The sequence below is a fragment of the Rhinolophus ferrumequinum genome, chromosome 17 (genome assembly GCF_004115265.2).
Source record: "Rhinolophus ferrumequinum isolate MPI-CBG mRhiFer1 chromosome 17, mRhiFer1_v1.p, whole genome shotgun sequence".
Classification (NCBI taxonomy): Eukaryota; Metazoa; Chordata; class Mammalia; order Chiroptera; family Rhinolophidae; genus Rhinolophus; species Rhinolophus ferrumequinum.
In genome coordinates, this window is record NC_046300.1 from 51,739,974 (window position 1) to 51,767,353 (window position 27,380).

The 27,380-nt window shown below is 42.0% G+C and overlaps 1 protein-coding gene across 7 annotated transcripts in view; it reads right to left on the reverse strand.

The window, feature by feature from the left end:
- The window catches only part of ARHGEF3 (Rho guanine nucleotide exchange factor 3), a 285,970-nt gene that overhangs the window by 9,696 nt on the left and 248,894 nt on the right, over positions 1–27,380 (reverse strand). For 6 of the 7 annotated variants that reach the window (XM_033132825.1, XM_033132821.1, XM_033132820.1 and 3 more), the window contains 6 exons: positions 25,103–25,210; positions 12,410–12,580; positions 9,471–9,533; positions 7,802–7,898; positions 7,564–7,640; positions 2,668–2,925 (listed from right to left, as the gene is read on the reverse strand). In XM_033132825.1, coding sequence (XP_032988716.1) covers positions 2,668–2,925; positions 7,564–7,640; positions 7,802–7,898; positions 9,471–9,533; positions 12,410–12,580; positions 25,103–25,210 — 774 coding nt within the window. Of the gene's footprint in view, positions 1–2,667; positions 2,926–7,563; positions 7,641–7,801; positions 7,899–9,470; positions 9,534–12,409; positions 12,581–25,102; positions 25,211–26,099; positions 26,722–27,380 lie in introns of those variants that run through there. The other variant, XM_033132823.1, reaches the window with a different exon arrangement.

Consider the following 27,380-nt stretch of genomic DNA (forward strand, 5'->3'; position numbering starts at 1 on the left):
CTGTTCTTCCCATTGATTCCAGTGATTTTTTTTTTTTTTAAAGGAGCTGGGGAACAGTGGCGGGCCAAGGAAAGAGATGGTCTGCAGGATCATTTTCTGGCTGAAACAATCCTGAAAATTTAAAATGTTAAACAACTAGATCTCTGGAATGTCTGAATAGCTAAAGTCCTCTTTTAAGAAGTTTTCTTTTGGGGGAAATTTCTATCAACTTCCAAAACACTATTAAGATATTCTAATAAAGGTGTAGTAGTTTATCCATTGCATTAAAAGCAAGATCCTTCTTTAAATTTAAATCATAGGACTGAATGGTTGGTGTAGAAACAATGTACTTAAAGTTCTCTGATATTTTTTCTTTTCATAGGTGGAAAATTTGTTCAGGGAACATATAAGTCAAGCTACATTGGTACTGTGGGTTTTATGTTTATCAGACATTCGCGATGTACCCAAGAGTACAGCGCTAAATATTTCTGCTCATCTGGGGTAATGCCACAAGGATTTTGAAAAGAAGGGGGAAAAAATTGCTGTGCCTATCTTGTGTAAATGACTTGCTCTGCAGACATTTTCAAATGCAGGTATACCATGTTTCATGCACAAATCCACCTCAATAACTAGGTACATAGTCTACTTCTGAAAATGGCATCGCATTTTACACACTAGGGAAAACTGGTGCATCCTTTTAATATTGCACACAACCATATTCTTTTCTATCTGTTTTTAAATTCAAACTTTAGCCCACTGGGTGTATTTTTACACAGAGCATTATTCTTGCATGCTGCATATTACAGAGAAGAAATTTTTACAATAAAAACTCCAAGCAAGCTCGTGTGCTTCAAAAAAGTAATTATTTAGACTAGCTTGAGCTCCCTGTTGTTTTCATTCCTGTAGACCACACACTCACTGGGATAAAATATGGAGAGGAGGCAAGTCTATTGCAGTCTTCCCAGTAATAAAAACAGACATGATGAAGTGAGATGGGCCTCATCCCCAGTGCCTGCATCCCCCAACGTGCTGGACTGGGGGCCTGGTCTGTGTGTGTCGGCCTGCCAGACACATCAAACACGTCATGAGTTAGGAGAGAGGCTTTTCTCATTCTTTTCTAACCCTACACGGAGGCACCTGGCCCAGCTCTGCACCAGTGAGGCCTCTCCACAAAGCCTGGTGTCCAGACAGCTTTCTGTAATTTGAAAGACCACAGAACTCAAAGCAGCTAGGCTTTCAGTTCCATGGGATAGGATCACAGAGAACTGGGAAAGGCACAAGATTTGCAGTTTACACTGACAGGGTTCAGACAGCAACTCCATCACTTGCTGGCTCTGGGCGTGGCAAGTAATTTTAGCCCTGTAAACCTCATCTGGAAAACGGTCCTAATAAGAACAGCCCCTCGTAGGTTACTATGAGGATTAAATGAGATACATAATCTATAAGGCAATTACATGAAGCTGTTTTACTAGGTATTTGAGAACTGTCAGCAGGTATTACAGTGGTTCTTGTTGTTATTATTACTTATTATTATGAAACCCTTCTCTGGGAGGACATAGGCAGTGCTCAGCGGGTTCAAGCCTTCCGATTTTCCGCTTACCTCTGCATGTCCTCTTTCTGTAGTGGACCTCAGAATGCATTACCCCAGATCCAGTAAGAAAACGGGCCCTGAGAATTGGTTTCTTAGCCTCCATCCCCACTGTCACCTCCATGAGCAGGTTCCCAGGACTGCACACCTGGACCGCTCGCTGCAGCATCCTCCCAACTTGCCTCCCTGTCCCTAGTCTCTTCTTCCTCAGTCCCTTGTCCTACAGATGAGGAGACTAACATGTCCAAGGTTATATAGCTGGTCAGCGATGGAGCTGGGATTTGAATCCTGAATCCCAACTACTTAGAAAAAAAGGAAAAATGTCTCAAATTTATATTTGAAACCCTGTATAATCAGATCTGAACTTCCATCCTCTGTCTTCTCTCCTGCTGCTTTCTCAGGCCATAGATCCATAGTAGTCCCCAGGCAGGACCTGTGCTGTCATTTCTTCACACCTTTGCTCAGGCCACTTGTTCCTCCTGGTCTGCCTCTCCTCGGCCTGCCCTACAGAGCACCCCAATCAGAACCGAGCTCTCTGGGGGTAATGCTCACAGTTTGCAATATTCTCATGATATGAACCCCATTTTTCCTGGTTTTCTATTGCTGCTAGGGAAGAATCCATATTTCCCCAAACTCAGTAAACATTCACTGATGAGTAGGCCTAGGTCCCCACTGCAATCGGTTGAAGAGAACTAAATCTTAAATAGGTGTTGACTTCAAAAATGGGCTTTGTGGCGAAGGTAAAAGGCAACTCCCATTTGCTAACTAAACAAAGATATTCAATGTAAAATCTCCACAGAGATTTTAATCCTCACAGCAATAGTAACGAACAGATTACAGGGTCACCTATATAAATCAACAAATTTTAGAATCAAAGGGACCTTAGAGTGCATTTCACAAATACTACATTTCATAGGTTAGGAAACTGAGGCAGGGAGAGGAAAAGTGACTTGCAAAATCATGATTTGTGGCAGAGCCACACCTGGAACCCAAGATTCCTGAGTCCCTTGTACCCAGGGACCCTTCACTCACCCATTTACCAAATCCTCTACCACTATGGGGAGAAAATAACAAGGGAAGAGAGAAACAGACAAACTTACAGCTTCCTCCAGGTGTTGCTGATCTGGATTATCATTTGGTGTGTGTCTCAGGATTTCTCGAAGAAGCAGAGGGTATTTTACCAGGCGACTTCTTGGAATATCGAGGAAATTCCAGAGATCTAGTTTGCGGCTAAAAGGGGATTCTAAACATCGCTGCAGGAAATCCTGGACTCGATGATCTTGTTTTTTGTGGTCCAGCAGAGCTTTGGCAGCTACTTGATTGCTGCAGTAACTGTCGTAGGAGCTGAGACAAGGCAGCTAAGAAAGGAACATCAGAAGAGGGTTGGGGTGTTAAAATAATTGAAGCTACAAGCCAGTATCGCTTACTGGGACTGAACAAAACCTAAATGGTCTCCAGGCCTGGCCAACATTCCTTTATCTGCATGGGGGGAGGAGACAGACCAGTGGAGTCTTCAAAATGGCAGATGATGGACAGTCGTTTTAAGCTCTGGCTTGCTTGCACAAAGTAATTGTCTTAGTTGCATGTTTACTTCCTCGATTGTTAAGACCCCTATCCTAATTTGTTGCATTTCTGCCAATCTAAGCTAGAAATGAACTGAAATAATTGCATATGCATACAGTTCATCGTTTTCCTAAACTTCCAAAAGTATCTGGTGAGGGGAAAGCCTATTAAACAAAATATATAGAGAGAATTTTTTTCAAAATTATTCGTAAGAAACTCATCTAGAAGACTTAGTGGCATTGAGGAAAAAAAAAAAAGAAGAAGAAGAAAAGCAGCAAGGAGTCAGGCTCCACAGCCATCCCTTTGCGTGGCTTGGTGCAAGCCCTCCACATTAGCTTAAGGTTAACTGATTCCAAGGTGGACCAATCATAAGAAACTCCAAGAAGCAAAAGGATAATTAGTAAAAAATCAGATGCAGGAAGCGTTCAGAAAAATCTTTTAAATTAGTTCTGACAGGCCAGAAATGATTCTTGGCTCTACCTAATGGTTAACATCACAATACCATGCAAAGAACAATTTAAGCTTCAAGATTTTGGAACACTTCAACTCCACTATCTCCCTTCCTGCAAAATACTAATTTCTCTGACATGTCCCATCAGTCAAATTGTGCAAACACAGCGTGAGAGACTCAGTGAAAGGGCTGCTCACCTCCCTTTTCCACTCCTCCCTCTTCATGGCACCCAAGATGGTGCATCCTAATGCATGGGCTGTCAGCGTCTAGAAAGTTATGCGAGGACTAAAATGCAGCCAATGGCCCCATTGTATGCTTCTCTCCCTTGGACTAGGAAGCCACATTCACCATGATACTTCTTCTCTGGAGGAATGCAGTGCAAAACAGTGGCAAGCGGGTTTTTCATTTCTGCATCCTCAGTACTTTGCATACTATAAAGTGGGCATACTATACAGCAAAGCTTGTATTTCAGATGAACGAATAAGTGAATGTTTAATGGATTACCAGATTAGGTAATATTTGATGGCTTGGGAACATGGCTTAAAAATAAATCTGAACAATGGGTCAAAGTTTAAATATTCTGCTGCTCCTTCTACACCTTTTATTGAAGTTATTTTCTCAGTGACTGAAAACAAAAAAATGATACCAAGGAAATAATGCTGAAAAAGTTCACTGTTGAGTTTACATTGCCTGGAAATGTCTACCTTCCTTACATGTTATGAAAAATATCTATCTGTGTTAGTTAAGAGCTGCAGAAATTCTTTCCTCAACCTTGTACTTGATAGAATGATAATTCGTACTTACACATACACACCTCCCCCCCAGACATAGCATTGTGGCTTGTAATTTAGATTTTCATAGTTAATTAAAATGAGCCTGAGGCCCTCTTAATTTCATTTCCACTTCCTCACCATTTAAAGAGACCTGGAAATGCCCAGTGTTTTCATTATGAAGAAACAAATCAGCAGTAACCATCGGATGTAAACTAGCGAGGAACCCCGACCACACTGTTGCTCAGCTCTCCAATGAATGGGCCATGACTCTCTGTGATCCTGCCGCCCCTACTGCCATGGCAACCAGGCTCTGGTCCTGTGTTCACACCTGACAGGGTGCTCATTTCCTGGGCATGACCGGAAAGCCTATCTGGTTTAGCCCACTGGCTAGAAAAGACCACAAGTGATCTATAACTAGATAGGGGGATGAAGAATGTACATATCTTGGTTCCCAAATACATGCACGTACACTTATATAAAATACGAGAGGCGATAACACAGTGGTTAAGAGGGCAGACTCTGGAACCAGGGAGAATCATGCTCATAACCTAACTCAGTTACTAGTAGTTTCTCTCCTTACAAAATGCATATACTACTGTCCTCTCCTTCAATAAGACAAGGAAGATAAAAAGTGTAGCATGAGCTTGGCTCCTGGTTAAGTACTAGCTATCATTATCATTTATCCCTAGAATATTTTTATTGAAAAAATCATAGTTTAGAGAAGCAAAACTATTTGCTCAGCTGGAAGTGTGTTCTCTTCCCATTCCTCCCTCCAAATCTCTGAACTACTCACCATCTCTTTAAATAGATTATCAGGAAAAAATGTATAAGGGAAACTCACTTTTTTTTTTAAAGAAGTTCTATCTCCCTGATATTGTGAAAAACGACAGAACAAATCTATATTTTTGCTCCCATGTACCATGCCTCTCTCTTTGGAATTAAAATTTAATTAGAACCCAAATTAACATGAGAACTTGCTGCCTTGGAGGGCTTATAAATTATTTTATGACGTTAGCATGAAAAAACGCTAGCATGAAGATAAGTCACTCGGGAAGGTATTTCTTTGTGACGGGGGAGGCTTATGAGAGCAGACTGACCCATCAGAGAGATTGATCCTCAGTAACCAGGATGGTTCCCTGAAAAAAAACGACCATTCTGTTTGAGGTCTTCAAAGTAAAAGTAATTGATTCATTCTAAGGTCAAAGGAACTGGCCAGGGCTATCCCACTTTGGGGGCTCACTGGTTTAAAAGGGTTTTTTTTTTGTTTGTTTTTTTCACTTTTTCCTTTGGGAGGAAATAAATCAATTTCTCATGGGTCAAATGGGCTCTGACTTTACTCATTCAAAGTCCAGTAAGATGTTTATTTTGTTCTGTTAAAAAGACCAGAACTCAAACAGATGTACCCCTCGGTTTACAGTTCCCACTCGCACAGACACATCTGCAGTTAAAAGAGGGAAAACGTTTAACAGCTCATCAGGCCTGATACATAAGGACTGTTTCTCATGAGGTCTGGTAACAATGGGCCAGTTGTTTAATTTTAGGCTGCTCCTCAAGCTGCAAGACCCCATTTGATGTCTGAAGGGTCCAGATAGCAATGGGCCGGCATGGTCTCACTTCCTTGGGGTATGTGCAGAAAAGGACTGCAAAAGCTATCCCCAAATCAACCCAATTTTCTAATAAAAGTGTCAAACATTTCTTTCATAAAAAGATTAACAACAAGGCAAATGCCGACACTTTTGCCCTGGCACGAACTGACAATTTGTATACGATGCCCAAGAAACCATGTAGTTCTGTATTGCCACCTCTTCAGAAACAGAGCAGTCATGCTAATTCTGGAGTGTGGCCTCATGGGCCCCTTCACTCCCATCAAAGTAGTCCCCAGACTCAGGAAGTTTAAGACACTCTGAGGCACACCCTCTCCTCATCACACCTTCTCTGTCTCTAGCTGGCTCTCTTTCGAGAAATTTCTTTGTGGGCTAAAGAAGTTAAAACATCTCATAATAAAATGAAAGTCAAAGCTCTAAGATGAATGATCTCTCCTGAAATATTAAGGCACATTTTCTAAATTATTCATCTTAGAACATTACTTGGCTTTCAAATACTCTTGGGATATTTCAGCCTCAGTGCTAAAATTGACTCCTGAACTAAAACTAGCTAACTCATGAAACCCTCAAAGTTTCTTAATCAAGGCAATAATTGAGAAGCACAGGTTAATATAAGAAATCAGCATCAAAATTAGGACCTAGAAGGTTAAACTACAAATACAAATGTAACTGAATAAAGACAATTCACATGGTGAGAGTAGAATTTATAGCCTTTACAATACTCTCCAAATAGCAGAATGACTCTAATATTTAACCGTTGTGGCATTATCTGTCTATTTTTCTGGATCACCGTGTGGATCAGAGAGATGAGGGACCTAATCCTGCCTGGAAGAAGTCATCAAAGTAATCTGCTTTCACTACCTGCTTCATAACAAATGAAAAAATACCTGGATGTGGGGTGGACCACTCAAGCACTCACAGAAGGAAACAGAAGTGTACAATAGGGAGTGATGGGGGCTGTGGCGAAATAGAGTACATGCCTTGTCTAAAATAAATCAAATAAATGAACAATCACCTTATGCACCCAGTAAAACACAAATTCAGCCCAGGACCATCAATTTGGAACCCCTAATCTACGGTCACAGCTGATTTCTTTAATTAGGAAAGGAAAGGAGTTATATTGGGATGAAGGTCAGCATGACATCCAGTCCTTCTATGAAGTTACTTAGGATTAGATATATGCTAACCATTAACAACATTTAGTTATTACCTTGTTTATGAAACTACATTTGACCATGAGAGTTTTTTGATAGCCTAAATAAAAGCGATTTCTCTGGTGATGGACAGGCATATGTTCCTACATTTTTACGGGGATAGAAATGGTGATAATTATCTTAATAACTGGCCTGAATTGAACATTAACTAATTTTATTTTATTTCCTTGCAAAAAAGTCATGTTATCTTTAAATTCAGTAAATTTATAATAGCAAAAAAAAAATTGTTTCCATGCTTTGAAGAGATAAAGCCTAACTCTAATGGTAGATTTTACTACAAATTTGCTGTTTTAATTTTTTCTGTTTGCCACCAAAAAAAGTCTAGCTAAAATGAAACCCCATTTAAATCATTGAAATTTATCTTCAATCAAGACCAGAGAACTTTTCTTACCCAGCCCACGAGGATGGAACCAACATGTTCAGTAGAGCCATCAGGCTTCCGAACATCTCGAAGCTGACTAAGGAGCTCTGGGGAAAAAAAACAAACAAACAGAAAGCTTATTTTGTTAGGCATTCACATATGAACAGGGCTGGAAGTAAATTACTCACATTATTACATAACCATGACTTGTACAAGACAACTCAATTAAGGCTACAAGTCACAACTCATTCTGGGAACAAAATTATACCTTCATGTAGAGGAATTAGAGAGTCCAGTGTTCCAAAAATTTGATTCAACTCTTGTTCTGTCATTATGGAGAGTTTCAACATGGGGTCGTGATAGGCCTGCACAAGAACGGCGAGAGATGGAAGTAAACATTTAATATCAGCGGAAGTAAGTTGGTAATGTAAATGGCTTCTGAGAGGAGCTACACAATAACAAAATATGTGGCTCTCTCCAGCAACTTCTCCCATAATACTGCAGAAACAGATGGGTGCGGCTGGAGCGGACAGAATCCAGCATTGCCTGGAGCCTTTTGTGGTTGTTGATAAACCAAAGTTGATTTTTTAAAAGCTTTTTTATTCTAGTACATCATACATCTAGGAAAGGGCACAAATCCTAAATATAGAGATTTGATTTGTATGTTTTAAAAATTTACATTATCACCTCTTATTAGTAATAATTAAACAGCAAGAACACACAAGTATACCTAGGGCACTGTAATAGGATACAGACTCAGATGGCACAGTCCATGCCTTCAAGGAGATTTATAAAGCTAACTGGGAAGAAAAATACATGGAAAATTAAATATACGTATAAAAAATAGTTCAAAATTAAAAAAGGGAGACATTACATGACAGCAAAAATTTATCAAATCCTAACTGATCTAGAGGGTCAGAGAATTCAAGTTGGAGTGGTCGGGGGAGATTTTAAAGATGAGGAACTTGGCACAGAGCAGGAGGCAGTGAATATTGTTGAAGAATACACTGAGATTTGAGCTCGTTCCTAGAGGATGGGTAGATATGGATGGTTGAAAGGAAAGGGGAGGATTTCCAGGAAGGTAGGACCACCACTAGCAAAGGATGACAGTGAAACATCTTAAGGCACTTGGGTTTGGGAAATCTTGATGTAGGAAACAGGAGTTGCACCTATGATCAGCAAGTGTCTCCCAGAGTTAAATGCTTTCTTTGCTCTTCCCATCTTCTTCTTCCTCACACCTGGCCTAAAACTCAGTTTCTTGGCCATCTCTCAGAAATGGGACTTCATATTAGCAGAAAGTTGGATTGAGGACACTTAAAAGAAGAGATGCATCTTTCCAACCCAATGATTCTTTGAGGAGGCTGCGAATATCAGATGAAGGAGTCTGGGGTTTAGCCTCCACAGGAGTCCCTGGAATGGCAAGGTTTTTGAGGAAGGTTTGTAGTCAAGACTATACAGCCTACAAGGCATGGGTTTCTTTCCCCTTTCCACACACAATGTGATTTAAAAAACAAGTGTCCATAGCAAACATCCTAACTTACGTGATAGTATGTAATTGCCTCACTTAACCACGTTATCCACTTAAGAGATTCAAATGACTTTATTTCTAAGACACAGTTCTAATATCAGACCATCCAGACATTCTCTCCCGCGGATAAGGAGGCCTGGCCCATGAAACTTCTAGTCCAACGGAACACTTTCTGATTAAACCGAAGTATTCTTTGAGGTACGTTCCTGACATGCAATGGACAACTGCCAAGGTCCAGAGAGCCTTCTTGTTTTGAGCCATTTCCCCCACTTCTTGGTGTGTGCAGGTTCTTCTCAATTTTTGATGAGCTGTCTTAGCCATAAAAAGAGTGCTCACAAAGCGCAATCTTAGGGCTGTGAAATTACTCAGAAGAAAACACTATGAGGTGACTCAAATGACTTAAATTTACCTTTTTTGCCAATTTCAAGTCTTCTATCAAGTCTTCTTCTCCTTGGGAAAGCTCAAAGATCGCCTGCAGGAAAAGATAAAACACGCCCAACTGAACTCTTCCTTCATTTCTGAGACCAAATTCAAAACAGTGCTGGGTGTAGCATTCAAAGCTCCAAATCTACTTGTTGCTTAAGTATTTTTAAAGGATTCTTAGAAAGCTAAATGAACCTGCAGCAAATCCAACTAGTGGATAAAACCTACAAAATAAAGATTTTGCCAAACTTCTGTATAATGTGCTTATCTGTTAGTGGGATAAAGATATGTTTCCAATCCAACGAGTCATCTTTCATGATACAAAATTTTGATGCAGCCAAACAAGAGGGAACTATTTTAGGTAAAATAATCACAGTTTGAGGCACGGATTTGAGTCTCTAGTATGAGTGGCAAGCATAATAAATGATTCAGGGTCTGTTCTCTGAAAGTGATGGACATGGCAGTATTATTCATTGGGCCATCACAATTTGTCTTCCTTCTACTGGACAGAAGGCAAATCTCAATACAAAGCTTTATTCCTATCAGCCACTTGTCCTGAGGCTGGAATTGTAGGAAGAATCTAATATTTTATCACTCTAAATGTCTGGTGAAGTTAATTCATTCTAAATTACTTCTCAGCCCTACACGGTACAGTAAATAAAATTAAAGGAGCTGGCTATGTGCAAGAGTGTGTAAAGGGACCGTTTCTAATTTGATTCTATTAAGTCATCATAATGTAAGAGCTGTGATGTGCAGTACACACTTTCATTTTCCTCTGGGAGTCTAAACTGTCGGCAAACATTACATTATTAAAGGACTACACGTTTGTGGTGATAGTTTGGGAACCACTACATTTCTTTCAGACTAGAGGGAAGAAGCGAGTAGGCTTGGAGAACACCCTCCATTTTGAGGTTGGTGGAGTGCAGGAAAACAAGTGTGCTCTCTGGGAAAGCAGGTGGAGACAGAACACTCACGGGACGCCAGCGCATGGTGACACCTCCCGGGGCCCAGTAAAGCCTCCATGCCATGCCCTCCAGATACTCTATCTTGTTTAAACATTTATTTTGAAATAATTATAGACTCACATGAGAAATTTCAAAAATAGTGGCAGAGAGGTCCTATGCACCGAGTACTCAGCTTTCCCCAATGGTAGCATCTTACATAACTATAGAACATTATTAAAACCAGGAGATGGATTGGCACAATACAATTAACTAACCTTTACGTGGCCCTTCCTCAGATTTCCTTGTACATCTGTTTTACTAGAGCTCATATACATACTGTGTTTCCCTGAAAATAAGTCCGGGTCTTATATTAAGGTTTGCTCCAAAAGATGCATTAGGGCTTATGTTCCGGGGATGTCCTCCTGAAAAATCATGCTAGGGCTTATTTTCTGGTTAGGTCTTATTTTCGGGGAAACACAGTACATAGGCCTGATTGTACTATGGCCCCCAAAAGAGGAAAATCACAGAACCCCATACTGGGATATGCTATAATAAGGTATCTGTGGTGGACTAACACAGTGTCGCTGTGAAGACCATGGGCTTTGGAGTAGCCAGGACCTGAGTTCAAATCCTGCCTCTGTAACTTTCTAGCGGGGTGACCTGCGCTCGTTGTGCCTTAATATTATCTCATCGGCAGAATCAATCCTTCCCTCCTTCCTGCTATCAGATTGTACAAGTTATATATGCACACTATTAACACTGGGGAAAACACAGAAAAGTATAAAGAGAAAAAATTGTAATTACCCATAATACTATGTTGTTAACCCTTATTAAGATTTTGGAGTATTTCCTCACAGGATTTTTTCAGTGCATACATTATTTTTGAATTCAGTCATTTTTAAATAGATAATATGTTGACATGGTTCAAAATTTATAGTGCACAAATAGCTACATGGTAAAAACTTTCCTTCTCCCCTCCCTCTTCCAACTACCCATTTCCCTCCCAGGAGGCAACAATGTTACCAGCTCCTTGTATCCTTCTTGAAATATTTTATAGGTCTACAAGCAAATACACACACACACACACACACACACACACACACACACACCCCCATTCATTTTTCTTTCATCTTTTACATAAATGGTAGCCTATTGTATACCTATTTTGTGCCTTGCTTTACCCACTTAGCCATCCATATATATTATATCAGCACTTTTTGTGTTTCTACAGCTACATAGTATTCCATGTATGGACATTCATTATTTAACCATTCCCTAGTAATAGATGTTCAGGCTCTTTCTAGCACTATTATAAACATTGCTATGATGAATAACCTTACACATGCATCTTTTCATCTGTGCATAAGTGCACATGGCAGCAAGAATCCTAGAAAAGAATTGCTGAGTCAAAACATAGAAAGTGTTCAAGCACTTCTCTTTACAATGTCAAGTTCTCCACAAAAATAGATTTTCCAAGGATTTTATTAGATGGTGCACATTTAAAGTGCTGAGCACAGCCTGGCCCATTAAGCTCTCTACAAAGGGTAATATTATCATAGCCATTTAGGGCTATTGCTATAGAAAACTTACAGAGAATGAAATTAACTGGATTCCCTAGAAATGTTTTCCACAAAACTGAATCAAAGTTTCATAAACTGAATATTTTAAAAACATTCTAGAAGTTGCTATCAAAATATAACTGAAGTGATTATTTTTGTGAACTCCAGAATCCTAAACACTTCTGATTCATCTTCTTTGTAAATTCAGATTTTCACATCAGTTTCTTTTTAAAGCGGGGGCCACACCCACCCATCTGGATGCTGGTTTCTCAGTTCCTTAAAAGGTCTGGCATTCCCATTTGTCCTCCTACAAATGCAATGGAGGACTGATTTGGAAACTGCGGTGTAGACCCCAGTTTGGCTGACTTTCGCAGTGCTCCTGGTTCTAGACACACCGCCAAATGCAGGGGTCCAGATCCTACCTCCTGACGTTTGATTTCCTTGGACGTAAGCATCTGGTTGACACACACATCGAAGGTCTCACTCCACAGCTTGCTGTCTCTTCGCTTGGTGCTCGAGGGGGCGGCATTTCTGGACCAGGGTCGCGGAGCGAGGATGTCTGGACGGCTCTCGTTTCGGAAGCTAATGGAGCGCTTAAACAATGAGGGAAAAAAAATGTCAGGGGGGCAGCAGCAGGACTGGGTGGAGCATTTGAGCAGCTTCCTGTGCCTGACAAAACATAAATCAGACACAAGAAAGAGAGGACAATGCACGAGGCCTTCAGGGAAGCAGGCTTGAGCCTACGTGCTAAGGAGAATGGGGTCCGGGGCTGCTTTCACACACGTGCTGGGAGTATCCCTTCTGGGAGGCGTGGATACAGCACAAGCATATGCACAAAAGCAGCTCTCACACCAGCGATGGGCTCTACGTTTTTCCAGTGGACATCCCCGCTCTTCAGAAGAACAACAATTACCAGCAGATGTCTTTTAAAAAAAAAAAAAAGAATCTGGCCGGCATTGTATTCTCTTCCTGCTAGGAACAGAGTCCCACTATCCTTGCGTATCCCGTCTCATATAATTTGGGTGGGGTCCCCCAGACCTGACCAATGAGTACCCCAAAGAGTCTTTATTCCTTTGGATTGTGAGCTCAAAAGATAACACAGTAGAAGTTTCTTGCAGCAACTCTCTCTGGTCACAAAGAAGAGTTTGTCTGCCATAGGAGAGAATAAAGCAACACACACAATGAAGGATGGAGAGAAAGGCTGATAGAGGGAAGGAAGAAGAATGCTTTACCCACACAATTTGAGCCCCTGGATCCCACTGTGCTTGAATCCAGGAAGAGCCACTCTTATGAAAGGGGCTAATACATTCCTCTTTCTGTTTACATTCATCTCAGCTGACGCTCTGTCAACTTGAAAAGTACCAACTCATATACATACTAAATACCATCTTGGCAGCAAATGAGGCCTGTCCCGAGTTTTCTTATTTATAAACAGGCCCCGATAGACTTTGGGGTGGTCTAACCACCCAAAGTCCACCCTGGTGGCTGAAACATGCTACCACAGTGCTTTCTCTTGACAAATACGAACGATCAAGAAGAAAGCTGAGTGCATCATATTTAGCCTTCAGCCTAGAAGATTTCAACACATTTATTGGAATCTTTGCCAAATGAGGCAAACTTGGCATTGAAGTATTGCTGTGCTCAAAAACCACATTCTTATTCCACAAGTGCTCACTGCAGTGGCTGTTGCCATGTGTCTGTGGCCGTTAGTGTGAAGTTCCACTCCTCAGTTTGGTACAGAAGGCCTCTTGTAATCTGACCACAGTCTATATATCTAGAATCACCCCTGCCACTCATCCATGATCTCTCTACTCTCTAATCTTACCAGGCTATCCTACCAGGCTATCTGCCATTCCCTAAATGCATTCTGTTTTGCCATCCCACTGTGCTATCTTCGAGCAGTCTTCTCTTCCTAGACTGGCTGGCATGGGCCTCCATGAGCTCCTGGGCTCATGAATGAGCTCAGGATCATTGGATCAGCCCTGGGCTGGTCAAGAAAGCACTTGCTCCAAATACACAGTTCACTAATGGTATCTCGCAAATCCTTGTGATCTCTTGAAAATAGGCCCTTATAAAGTGACCAGACTAATGCTTGCGGATCCCCAGCTTTTCTTTCATTTCCTAGTGGCTAACTCCTAACTTCCTCAGGATATAACTCAAATATCTCCTCTAGGAAGACTTTACCAATGTTCCTTGACCCTCTTCCAGAGCAATTTGGACATATCTCTGATATAGTAACAATCACATTTTATTACACTTAGTGGTCATCTGCTCTGAACTATATACTTTCTGAGGGCAGAAACTGATTTTGCATGTGACACATGTGCTGTCATCACTAAGACATTGTAAGGTAACTTCCAAATATTTTGAGATTCAACAATAAAATTTAAGAAAGTAAATTTTAAGAGAACTCTTCAACCTAAAGGCATTGTTAAATAAGTTATAATTCATCTTGATGGAATATTATCTGGCCATTAAAACAATGTTGAGATAATTTTAACTGCTAAAAATCCCTTCTACATAAGTTAAAATAAAATCAGGATTAAAATCTGTATATGAACACTGCTTATAACTATTAAAAAATGCACATGAACAAAGATATAAAGGCAACGCCACAAAATTCTATACTGTTTCTGCCTGCCATTATAGGTAATTTTATCCTAAGTATTCAAATTTTTATAATTCGAGAAAACAGAATAAATGAAAAATGTGAAAAGACACTTCCAAGGGGCTTCAGGGTATTTTCACAACCTTCTGGAAGCAGGAAGCTAGCTCTGCTTGCAAGTACCAACACAGCTTGTCAGGCTGGCACGGGCCTCCATGAGCTCCTGGGCTCATGAATGAGCTCCTGATCATTGGATCAGCCCTGGGCTGGTCAAGAAAGCACTTGTTCCAAATACACAGTTCACTAATGGTATCTCGCAAATCCTTGTGATCTCTTGAAAATAGGCCCTTATAAAGTGACCAGACTAATGCTTGCGGATCCCCAGCACTCAGAATCAATTAGCTACAGACACAGAAAGGTCAAAACAAGCTAAGTGAGTCATCAAATAACTCACTCATCTCAGTTAGTGGTTTGGATGCCAGCCGGGCGGGAGTTAAAGAGCCGAAAGAGAAGAAAACACAAAAAAGAAGATTCACAACGAAAGACGTTTTCCACTTTCACTTGAGAGAATCAACCGCCCCACCTGCTATAGTTTCACTCCCTGACCAACTTCACACTCCCCTCTCCCTACCACCAGTTTGAAAGTAATTTTTGCTAATTTAACATTTTCAGATACTACAAAAGTTTATAAAATTAGGTATAAATGCCCTGATTTTCCCAAGCCCACCTCCCAGAAGTAACTGCTATTAAGTTTGTTCTAGAGCTTTCCAAACCTTTTCTATGCATTTACTAACATTCACAGAAAACAGAATTTCTCTTTTCACTCAGTAATATGTCTCTGTGTTAGTACATAAGACTCGCTCTTTAAAAAAATAATTTATTGAGGTGTAATTCACATAACATAAAATTAACCATTTGTAAAGTGAACGATGCAGTGGTCTTTCGTGCATTCAGTGTTGTGCAACCACCCCTCTTATCTAGTTCCAAAACATTTCCATCATCCAAAGTCACTCATTCTTTTTCATGGCTGCAGAGTTACTCACTCATGGTCTGGATGGACCACATGGATTCAATCAACCTGCAACTGATGGACATTCAAATCGTTCCCAATGTCTGGCTATTACAAAAAAGGCCTCAGTGAACAGCCTTCGTGTATTTGTGCTGGTATTTCTGTAAGGCAGATTCCTTAGGTAGAATTCCTTGGTCTAAGAAGTACTAACATTTTGACGTTTGAGATGCACTGCCAAATTGACCACCTAACAGTCTGTCCTCAGAAAGGTACGTGATAGTACACTTTTCCTACACTCTCATCAACAGGATATTATTATCAATCTGATAGGGAAAACAACTACACCTTAATTTCAGTTTCCTGTTTTGAGTGTGAGATTGAGCATATTTTTATGTACTTATTGAAACATTTCCCACAGAGTTAGATTTTCTTCGGTTGCAGTTTGGGGGAAAAAAGAGAGATGTGAGGTCTACTGCTAAGAATTCCTCATTCTGTGTTCTCTTAGCGATTGCTGGCCTGGGGACCAAGGGAGAAGGAATGGGGATGGAAATCACAGGTATGTCACTGAGGCCACGTGTGCCTGCCCAAGCTTAGCACTCCCGATGAGTTCTCTCAGATCCCCACAACCATCCTGCAAGGTGGGAGTTTATTCCTACTTTATGATGAGGAAACTGAGGCTCAGGGAGGCTAAGGCACTTGCCCGGGCAGGATTCAAAACCAGATCTGTTTGGATCCAAAACCTCGACTCTTTTTATTATGGGGGCCAAACTTGCTGTCTACAAGCCAACCATGCATTGTGGGGAGGTTGGGACCCAGCCTTCTACCGTGTTTCCCCAAAAATAAGACCGGGTCTTGTATTAATTTTTGCTCCAAAAGACATATTAGGGCTTATGTTCAGTGGATGTCATCCTGAAAAATCATGCTAGGGCTTATTTTCCAGTTAGGTCTTATTTTCAGGGAAACACGGTAGGAGTTGAGATCTAGTTAAGGAGAGGGAATGCATTGCTCAGTTGTAGAAATAATGACTGAGTGGTTGGCTCTCTGACCAGTCACACTTCAGATTTACACCTTTATTTAGGCTGGATGAAAACAAACATTTTGTCTTTTTTAAACTTCACTTAGGAAGGAGAAGAATCCCAAAGAAGAAATAAAGAACTCTGTTCAGGTGTGCGGTCAGCAGCTGGCTGGCCCTGGGGACAGCTCACAGCTAGCCAGGCCCAAGCTATGGGCGGGGGTTCACAATGGCACTGACCACACCCCACGACCTATACCTATCCATCATTAATACGACTGGGCACAATAAGATGAGAGGATTGGAACTGGGGGAGGAACATGTGACTATTACTAGGAGGAAAAAACCCTAAGAAGACACTGCCTCTTGCGAGAGAGTTAGCCACGTTCCTTTCTGTGCCCCTGCCACTGCCCAGTCCCCTGTGCTGTTTTTCTCTAATTTGACCATGTGCCATATGATATAATTTACCATTTGTTTTTGACATGGCTGTTTCTTCCCAATAGAAAGTAAGCACCTTGAAGGCAAAGATATCTGTTTTGTTCATAGGTGGATTCAGCAGCACCTGGCACCAAGTAGGACCTCAACAATGTTGCTTAATGAATTAATGGCATGCTTATGTGCTGGCCACTGTGAGAGGACCTTTAGGAATCCAACAGGTAAGGCTTCCTACCCGTTTTACAGATGGGGAAACTTGAGGCTCAGAGAGGGTGACACTTCACTCAAGGTCATGTAGCTAATAAATGGTGTTCCAGAATTTAAACCCAAGTCAACGGTAAACTCAGAATGACATCTAGGTCGGGTCTATTTCAGTCCACCCGCTCTCCTCATTTATAACCAATATCCCACCCTCCTTCCCCGAGGGTAATGCGTGTGTGATGCGTGTGTACGCCAAATAGATGAGTTTCAGGCTACTTCTCAGTCTATTGCAGGGATTCTCAACCTTGCCACCACTAACATTTTGGACCAGAAAAATCTTTGTTGTGTGGGGCTGTCCTGTTCATTGCAGGGTGTTTTGCAGTATCCTCACCTCTAACCACCAGCTGCCAGTAGTGCCCCCACCCCAGTTGTGACAACCCAGGCATCTCCAGACATTGTTGAATGTCCCCTGGGGTGAGAAACAGTGGTCCACGGTGACTAGGAGAGGCTCACCTCAAAGTGAGGGACCCAGCCTTGGGAGGGACTGCATACAAAACAGAAACACATACATAGATTCTCCCTGAGTGTGGGGATTCTGGACCTGGAATGAAAAATGTTGCAGGACAAGCAAGAGTTTCCATGATGGAATCTGGCAGAGTAAATGAGTCAAAAACCCAAACCTCTTAGTTACTGGCAGCTAAAATAACAATGGCCATAATAGACAAACATAATGCAGATTTAGGAAATGAGTGCTCGTGTTTATGCCTGAGCTGGGTATGCGGAAGACGCAGCAGGTGCAAAAAGGGGCTGTCTGTCAGGTGGGAAAAAGGGGCCCTCTACACGTGTCAAAGGAAATGTAAACCCAGCAGGTTAGGCATGATGGAACAGATTTGGTTTGTTAATGCCGCCTGTTCAAGGGGGTGCTTCCTCACCCTTTTCCAAAAAAACAGACGGTCTCTACAGCCAAAGATAACGTGCTCTAATAAAGAGTTCAAGCCAGGGAAATTCCCTATACTTACAATTGCTGTTTTGTAGCAGACGGTTTACTATTAAATGGACTGGAAGTTAGGGTGGGGCTATGAGAGGAAAACACATTTCTATGTTGCTATTACAATGGGTTAAGCTGAAAAGTACAGTGGTTATGGCTGGGATCAGAAAATGTTCTCCAATAGCATCCTGGAGGAGTCTCTTCCGTAAGGCTTGATTAGAGCAATTAACTTAAATTAAGAAATAACACCTCCCAGCTGTGTGGCCTCCATCACATTTGACCCTCAGGCTAATCCTGGGAGAGGCATTGGGCAGATTCTTGTATTTTGCCCCCTTTCAATAGATGAAAAAATCCCAGTACCAGAGGATTAAGATACTGGAACAAGGTAAGTATTGGAATAGGAACTGAGTCCAGTCTTTTGACTACAAAACATGGATTTGGATTAAGAACACAGGCTTTGGAGTAAAACACACATGGCTTCAAGTCAACTTAATAGCCAAGGGACAGAGGAGAAGTTAATCTCTCTGGGTCTCAGTTTCTTTATTTGTAAAAGGGGCATAGTAATAAGCACCGCACAAAGTTACAGAGAGGATTAGATAAGAAAAGTATGTCAAGGGTTTAGCCAAGTGCCTGGTATGTGGGTATGTGGAAATTAGGTAAGTGGGATCTTACCTATCGTTGTTGTTATACCACTGACTGAACTGCTATCACTAGTGCTTATTTAGGAGTTTCATTCACTAGCAAATAGCAGATGCATCTCTGAACTACTTGGACCAAACAGCTCCTTGAGGAACCTCCATTAGGGTAACGTATAGGAGGAGAAAACCCCTCAGCACCACAGTGTTTATAAAAGCAAAAGCTCTGCAAACAGCCGAAAATGACCAACAATAGGGATTAAATAAATTATAGTGTAACCATAAAATGAAACATTATATAGTTGTTAAAAACATTTTTTTTAATGTTTATGATGACTAATGATAATGGGAAGGTCTCACATGTAGAGTTAAGCAGGAGAAGGAAGATCCCTACTTAAATACAAAATGTTAATAGGTCTTACCCTGATGGTGAGACTATGTGATTTTTATTTCCGTCTTCATACTTCTCTACATTTACTTTCCATAATGAAGAGATATTAACTAAGAAAATAAACAAAACCAGTAGACAAATGTGCAAGACGACGAACACCAAGTTTGAAGTGATGCCATAAACATAAAATCACATATATAGCATCTGGTTTAGATTAATGCACATTAAAAAAACATGGTAAAAAGTCACCTGATCAATTTACAATCAATCAATATAGACCAAGTGCAAGGAGAAGTCTTTCTGTAGTTGGGCGAGAGTCCGAGTAGAATGAATGGAAAGCTGAAGAAAACAGTTGGTTCAGGTGTGGGGAAAAACGTTGTGCAATTTGCTTAGTGCAAGTCAAAAATTAGGAAGCCTTGCAGAGGCTCAGGGTAGCAGCCCAACCTCTTCACTGGGCACCATAAAATGGTTTCTGTATGATAATGTTAATGATAAAATATTCCATGAGCTGAAATGGCAATGACGACTCTCCCGCCACACAGGCAAAGAGAGAGTAAGGATCAGCAGTAAGGTGGGATGCCCCAGAACAGGACGTTTAGAGCACAGTCATTTATAATACTGGAAAAATGGAAACAACTTAAATGTTCAACAATGGAAGAACAAGGACATAAACTGGTATATTCTTTTGATGAAACACTATATAATACCCATTAAGAATCAGGTCTGTGAAAAATATTTAATGATACAAAAATATATTCTCATACTGGAAGGTTATTTTATACTGTTAAGACAAAAGCAACTTAAAAAATAGTACATAATGATTATGATTTTGTTTTTTAAAAAAATACACATGCAGGTATATATATAGTAAAAGAAAAGATTGCCTGAGTATATGCCAAAATGTTAGCAGAAGTTTTTGGTGATGGGGAGATGGGATTACAAGTAACTTTTACTCCCTTTTCTGTGCTTCTCTATGTTTTTCATTTTTTAAATGATGTTATATAACTGGAAAAGAAAGCACCATAGAAGGTACTTTTCAAAAAAAAGAACAAATGCCTTCAAAAGTCATTCAATACAGAGTTAATTAATGATATAAAAACATTCACAGCCTAAATATCCATCAATAGGAGACTGATTATGTAAAAATTCCAAAAAAAGTAATTTTATGGAATAATATATATTCCATCCATTAAGATCACATTTTCCAAGAATAACTGTGATATAATGTTTTCCTTAAGCAACAGAAAAAATTCTCATTCAGCTAAATGAAAAAGGGAGGATGAAAATAAAAGTTGGAACAAAACACACCAGGCAAAGTGAAAAAAAAAAAAAAAGAAAAGAAAAGCCAAGGCCAAAAGCATTACAAGAAATAAACAGAATTATTTAACTTTAATTCAGATGCGTTCTCCCAAGGGACAGTAATAATGATGAAGAGGAAGCTTTCTAACTGCATGGCTTGGAAATAATGTGGGGCCGAGACCAACGGAGATGCAAGAGCAACGGATCATCCACGGTCCCTGGGGGAGGATTCATCCCAAACGAAAAGGTCACACAAAGAGAAGCCTGGAGAGACCGGGAGGAACCCCAAATTAGGCTCAGAATGTGTACGTCATGTAGTTATACCTAGAATAACACTGGAAGGAAATTATTAAAATATTAAGAGGAGTTGTTTTAGAGGGGAAGGTATATGCATTCTTCTCCCTTTCTCCTTTCCTGTATTTTTCCATAATGAATATGTACTTTTATAATGGAAAAAAAATAAAGTGCATGTTCAAAGAGCAGGCAGCGCTCAGTCACAGTGTAATGAACACTGCAGGCCGCAGCACTCACTGGACTCAAATGAGTCCACCCGGTGCACACAGCTGTGACGGGGTGGTGACTGGCCGACTGGGCGAAGGCAAGCTCGCCGTCCTCCCTCCCCAGGAGGAGTGTATGCAGGCCCCTCTCAGAGCTGGGTAGCATTTTCCTCTTGGGCAGGCCAGCGAGGGGATTTATAGGCCCAGAGGGATCCAGACATCTGTGCTCCATCTACTAGCAGCGCTAGCCTCCCTGGTCAGAAGCAGACAGAGCGCCATGCCGTCGGCTGTCCCTTTCCGACTTCCACAAATGCTGCCTTTGTGCTGAGGCCCAAGCCCCCAGTCCATATGGGGCACAGGGGAGGCAGGAGAGAACAAGTCCTACAGTGTCTTCCTGAATGGCTGCTGCGAGGACCACTCCATTTGTCACTGGGTGTTTAACCTTTTTGGAAGTGGCTGCCAGCCCCAAGCTCTCAGGCTAATCTGTGGTCTCCTGAGGAGCCAGGGGAAGGTCTGCTAAGTGGTCCATTATTGATTAAATCATCATGTTTGGGTGTTTGGGCCTAAGTCATCTCTTCTCCTATAATAAAAGGAGCCCAACCTGAGAGAAGTAACTGGATAACCAAAGGGATAGTATGACTGTAAGGTGCCAGGAGCCGAGGACGAGGGGTACGGAGGCAGAGAACCATGCTGCTGAATCACAGCCTTGAAAAGCTGTTGGTAATACGCACATATGGGTGAGAAACGAATGACTGCTGAGAGGTTTGGGGCAGCCCCTACACTTCTTGCTTTCTGTTCCTCTCCTTTTAGAATGGGCATCAAGACCATAGGCAAAACGGGCAAGAACGTGAAGTTGGCCCACTGAGTACCCCTTGGGGACCTGCGTCCCTTCTCACCTCATCCTCCCTGCTTCTCAGGCTACGTTAGCATCCTATATCATTCTAGCTGGTCAGGGAAGCAATAAAATCATGAGACTATTATTGAGATGCTTAGACTGGAAATAATTCTGCAGAATTTGCACTGCGTGCCCCAAGATGACTGACCAAAATATTTGGGGGACAATATGGCATTCTTCATGGTTTGCAGATCACCCTGCAAACTTGGTTGTCTAACTCTGCATACCACTTCAGGGGCATATTCCCATTGGCTGACCTCCCCAAGGACACGTTCACACCCTAAGCACATTGCTTAAGTTCTCTCTGTGTCTATGGACATAACCATTACGAATAACTGTTGTTTCTGCCAGGTTGTTTCTGTCCATAAATGGAGCCTGGAGTTACCTATCACGGTGTTTGAAAAGAGTCAATAAAAAACTATTGTTATAAAAAAAACTTTGAGGCTTTAGAAACCAATTTCCACAGGTCAGATCCCTCACTCGGGTCTGGTTTTCTCATCCTTGCTTGGCCTCAGTCTGTTGGATTTCAGACATGGCTTGATGTCTTTCTGTCCCAGTTCTCTAGGTCAATGCAAATTTTCAAGGTGATCAAATATTTCCTGCAGTGTTCCCAGTGTAGGATCTGTGTAGGGCAGAAATGGGAAAAGAAATAAAGGTTGCCTAGGAAGCCAAAGGAAAGATATTGAAGGTATGACAATGGAGGATCTTAAAGCAACATGAAGTCAGGGCTAGGCTGTGGTAGGAGGCAGAGGCAGCGCTCTCCTTAGACCCAGGAGTACAAACAGAGGCTACAGGCAAGGCAAGATAATGACAGTGAGTGAAGGGGCCAGGTGGTAAGGCGACAACTGGGAGAAGTGGGGACATCTGTAGGTGACAGTTGGCTGGCTCCTCAAGTCCAGCTCATTACTGCCATGTGGGAACACAGGCCCAGCACCGCCAGGTCTTCCAATTCCTCAAGAGAAGTCAGAAGTCCAGATTCTTACATGGACTGTTTGGAGTTTTAAACGTTAGTTCAAAACACCACGCAGCCCAACAAAACACAACTTGAGGGCCAGATGTGGCCCTGAAATTGTCAGAAGGCAACTCTATGTGGAATGTGAGCAACACGAGGGCAGAAGTAGAGCCGGGTGCATGATGAGGCCCACTCAATACTCGTGGGATAAGGGAGGCCCTTCCTGGGGCGAGGGGGGTGTCCTAGGAGAGACAATGGAAAGACATGGCTGGCAACATGGAGGTCTTGTAATCAAGCAGGGAAATACTACAGTGTGAATGAACTTAAGCCACAGCCACTGGGATGGAAAGGAAAGGGTAAAATAGCAGTAGACAGGCTAAAGAATTTTTGAAAAGCAGAACTCAGTGAAAGACCAGATGTGCAGGTCTGGAGCGGTGATGAATCTTCCAGGGGAAACCTGCGATGAACTTGGCCAGAAGGCTGAGGGACTGGTCCCAGCGGAGAGAAGGTAAACACATTTTTCTCCGCTAGCTTCAAAGCCCTTCATCTGGTTCCCCCAGATTACCTTATTTTTTTCCTCCTCTGTTCTCCTACAAAGGGGATCAGGGAATACCCAGGGGCTCAGAGGCCCATGCACCGAGAGAAACAGAGCCAAACCTACAGCTAATTACATGATGAGGTGTTCATTCAGGAGAAACTGTTAGCAGGGTTAACAGAGGAATGGGCAGGATGGGGGATAAGCATTGGAGAGGAGTGGCGCCTACAGGAAAGTGCAGAGAACAGCTTGGGCTACGCCGAGTCACAGCACAAGGGCTGAATGGGGTGGAAGCAACGGGGGGGATGGGGGATGAGGGACACTCCAATAGTTCTCAAGTCATAGATTGTCATAGCATGGGACAGACCTTGGGTTTCAGTCCACAATTTTCTTAATGACTCACAAAGGTAAGATAAAAATGCTACAAAGAAAAGTATTCCGGACAAGTGAGAAATGGCAGCCTCAAGACTTCTCAGCTAAACAAGATGAGCCTTTTCATGGCCTGACTTTGGTGGGCCTCCGTCTACAAGGGGATTTTTATGATTATCAAATTAGGTACAAGGCCTTGGAGAAATCTCAATTTTCACTTTAAAAGATAAACTTTATCAGGAGTTTATGAATTAGAACAAGTACAACCACTTGTTAACCAAAGGATTGTTACAGTAGATATTATCTACTACTTAGTTACTACTTAGCTAACTAATTAGCAAATTAGATCGCCAACTAAGGGCCAAGGTAATAAACTAAGTCCTTTAAATGCACTATCTTGTAAATCTTTACAATGCTCCTATAAAGGAGCTGTGGCATCACCCCCATTTTACCCACTAGGAATAAAAAAGCAAGACCTAAAGAGGTGTAGTCATCTGCCCAAAGTGACAAAGTCTTTGAGTGACAGAGCCAAAGTCAGAACTGAGCTACTTCCCCTCCGGGGCCCTTGTTCTAAGCCAGAGGTCAGTAAACATTTTCTGGAAAAGGCCAGATAGTAAGTATTTTTGGCCTTGTGGGCAATATGGTCTCTGTCACAACTATTCGACTCTGCCACAACCGTGCAAAAGCAGCCCTAGCCAACACATAAACATGTGGGCATGCCTGTGTTCTCACAAAACTTCATTTGCAGACACCGAATTTGAATTTCATGTAATTTTCACATGTTGTGAAATATCAGTCCTCTTTTGCTTCCTCCCCGCCACTCCCACCAGCCATTTTAGAAAGTGAAAACCATTTCTAGCTCGTGGGCCATAAGAAGACAGAAGGTAGGCTGAATTTTTTTCCATGTGCTATAATTTACAGACCCCAATCTAAGCCAGGCGGCTCTCTTGCCCGCCAGCTCATGTCATGTACTGGTTTCCCAAGGAGGCCCATAGATATTTTAGAACAAAACGTGTGAGAGCGCGCCTGGATGGGGTGCACGACTCGGAAATACAACTGTGAGGAAAGACGTGATAGTGATCACTCCTCAAGTTACCTCTCAAAGGACTCTGCCCCACCCCAGTTTACAACCTGAAAATACCTCTTTCTTCCTTGCAGTCGGCCTCACTTGCTCCCTTCGATTGAAATAAACCTTGATTATCTGAAACCAGGGCAGATTCTGGGTAAAACAGAAATGTCCCCTCCTGCATAACAGATTTTCTGCAAACACGAGCCCACGATGTCCTTCTTACCTGCAGTGTTTGGCTGAAGCGCTTTAACGGAGTGGCCTTCACAGGAGGGATGAGGTTTGCTAGTGACGTGACTCTGGAAAGGGGTTTGACCCGTTTATTACTAGGCTCCTGTAGGTTTAAAAAACAAACAAACAAACAAAAAAAACGGAAAATGTCAAGGTCAATTATGAAGACAACATAACTCCACCATATAGTTGTGCCCAGTCCACGAGCTGCCGGCTGCACACAGATCTGTGGAATGTAAACCGTGCCCTGTCTCACTCCAGCTCTGTGGAGATGACCTGGCTGAGGAGCCAGGGAAGGAGAAATAGCAGGGGGGTGTCAACAGAAGCAGCATCTGAGCAGACAGCAAATGGGCCCGTATCTGCTCATTACCCCTCACTCCCAATACCTGCCAGCTTTTAATTTAGAAGCTTCCATTCAGTAAAATCATTCTCCCCAACCCCTCCTGTCAAGAAAAGCTGCCTCAGATTTTCCATCCAATGATCTTGTTGGGAAGTTGTCTTTTGGTGCTTCTGGTTATATCTTTTTCAAAACCTTTTCCTCACCTTGCCTGCAGCCACTCTCCAAATTTCTTTCATGCAATGGCTTTTCTAAACCACAAAGAATATTTGTTTTTTATTTATTTAACTAAATTTTAAAAAGTGTTTTTTTAAATAACTTCTTCTATTACTGGGCTCTTAGGAAAGCATATTTGTATCCTCTGTATACTTGAAATGTACAGATTGCTACTTCTAACAACCAGACAGCAAAAGAAACTGTGCAAAGAAAAAACCCTACCGTGAGCATTGGTTTTTATATTACATATAGCCACAAGTTTTGAAAATCACCTCCACATAAAACGTGCAAATCTGTAAGTTACCCCAAACCGAGCTGATGAGTGCAAGGGAGCCTATCAATTCTAGTGACTTCTTGCAGATGAGAATTACATAAACAACAGGCTGAAAGAGAGAGATGAAAGACAAAAACACCTTACAAAGACAAAGAGAACAGTTACCCTTGTCTTCCTAAGCTCCATCTGACCTGCAGTCGATGCCGGACAGCACATGAAGACCCCAAATGTTGATGGAAAAAGCCAAACGTGCCAAATGTTGTGGCAAACCTCAGTCATTTCCAGAGGGAACCTCAAGATGCTCATCTTTCTTTTTCAGCCATGGTTTGCTTTCAAAGTTTCAAGGGTTAAGCCAGAACTTCAGATTCTCTAGGACATCCCTGCAGGGTGTTTCAAACATAGTAGGTCCTTGGAAAAATCTTGCCTGCATTTGGAATTCTGCAGAGAAATTCTCATGTCATTTTATGCCCTTGCCAGCCTCAGAAATCAGAAGCCTTCTTTGACATAGACACCTCCTTTTGGGCATTTAAATAGAAAAATTCAAAAAGAAAAGTGTAAAAACAATTTCACAATGTGTTCAGGAGGGACTTCACGATTCCTCGAAGCCGTGAAATACTTTTCCAAGACAAAAAATGAATCCAGGCTGCCGGGTCTCTCTCCAGCTTCTAGGCTGGCTGAGCTAAACAGACAGCAGGAAACTCTCCAAACACGGGGAAGGCTCAGTTCCAAAACACAAAGGATGAATCTCCCCACATGAGAGACATCGCATCATCGTTATCGAAGTGCCTTAGAGAAAGATCCAATAGCCCTGCTGTTTCCAGGTGACAGTGCCCTTCAGCATGCGCCCTGTCCACTTCCTGGCGCCCGCGCATCTGTCCGCAGCAGAGGTTTTTTTAGAAATATTTTGTACGTCAGAGCTGCTCCACCAGCATAATGAATCCATGCACACACATACACACACACACACACACGCACATGCACATGCATGCACGCACGCACGCACTCATACACGTAAACACACACACAGAGGCTCTCAAGCATCCCCTGGATTTCTCTAAATGGTTCCTGCCTTGGGCTGGAAATGCCAGCATTGTGATATCACCACCTTTGGTGGCACAAACTGCATTGCAGCAAGCGAGACGGGAGATTTCCTGGGAGAGCAGGACTTGGTCTCAGATAACCCTGCATGTACCTCAAAGCCCAGAGACTCCTGGGTCTCTTTTTCTTTAATGGCTAAAGATGCCGGGTCACAGAGTCTGTATCAGAATGGGGAGGTTGAAGGGTAAATGCCAACTAGGTTCTCTTGCGTTAAAAAGGGACAGGAAGCAATGCACACTTGGCAGGATAGGGGAAGATTCAGCTCTGTTCCACCTGCTCTGTCATCTTTTCTAAAGTTCTGCTGACTTTGTTGTCCATTTTACATGACCCAGTCAGACAGGTGTTTTC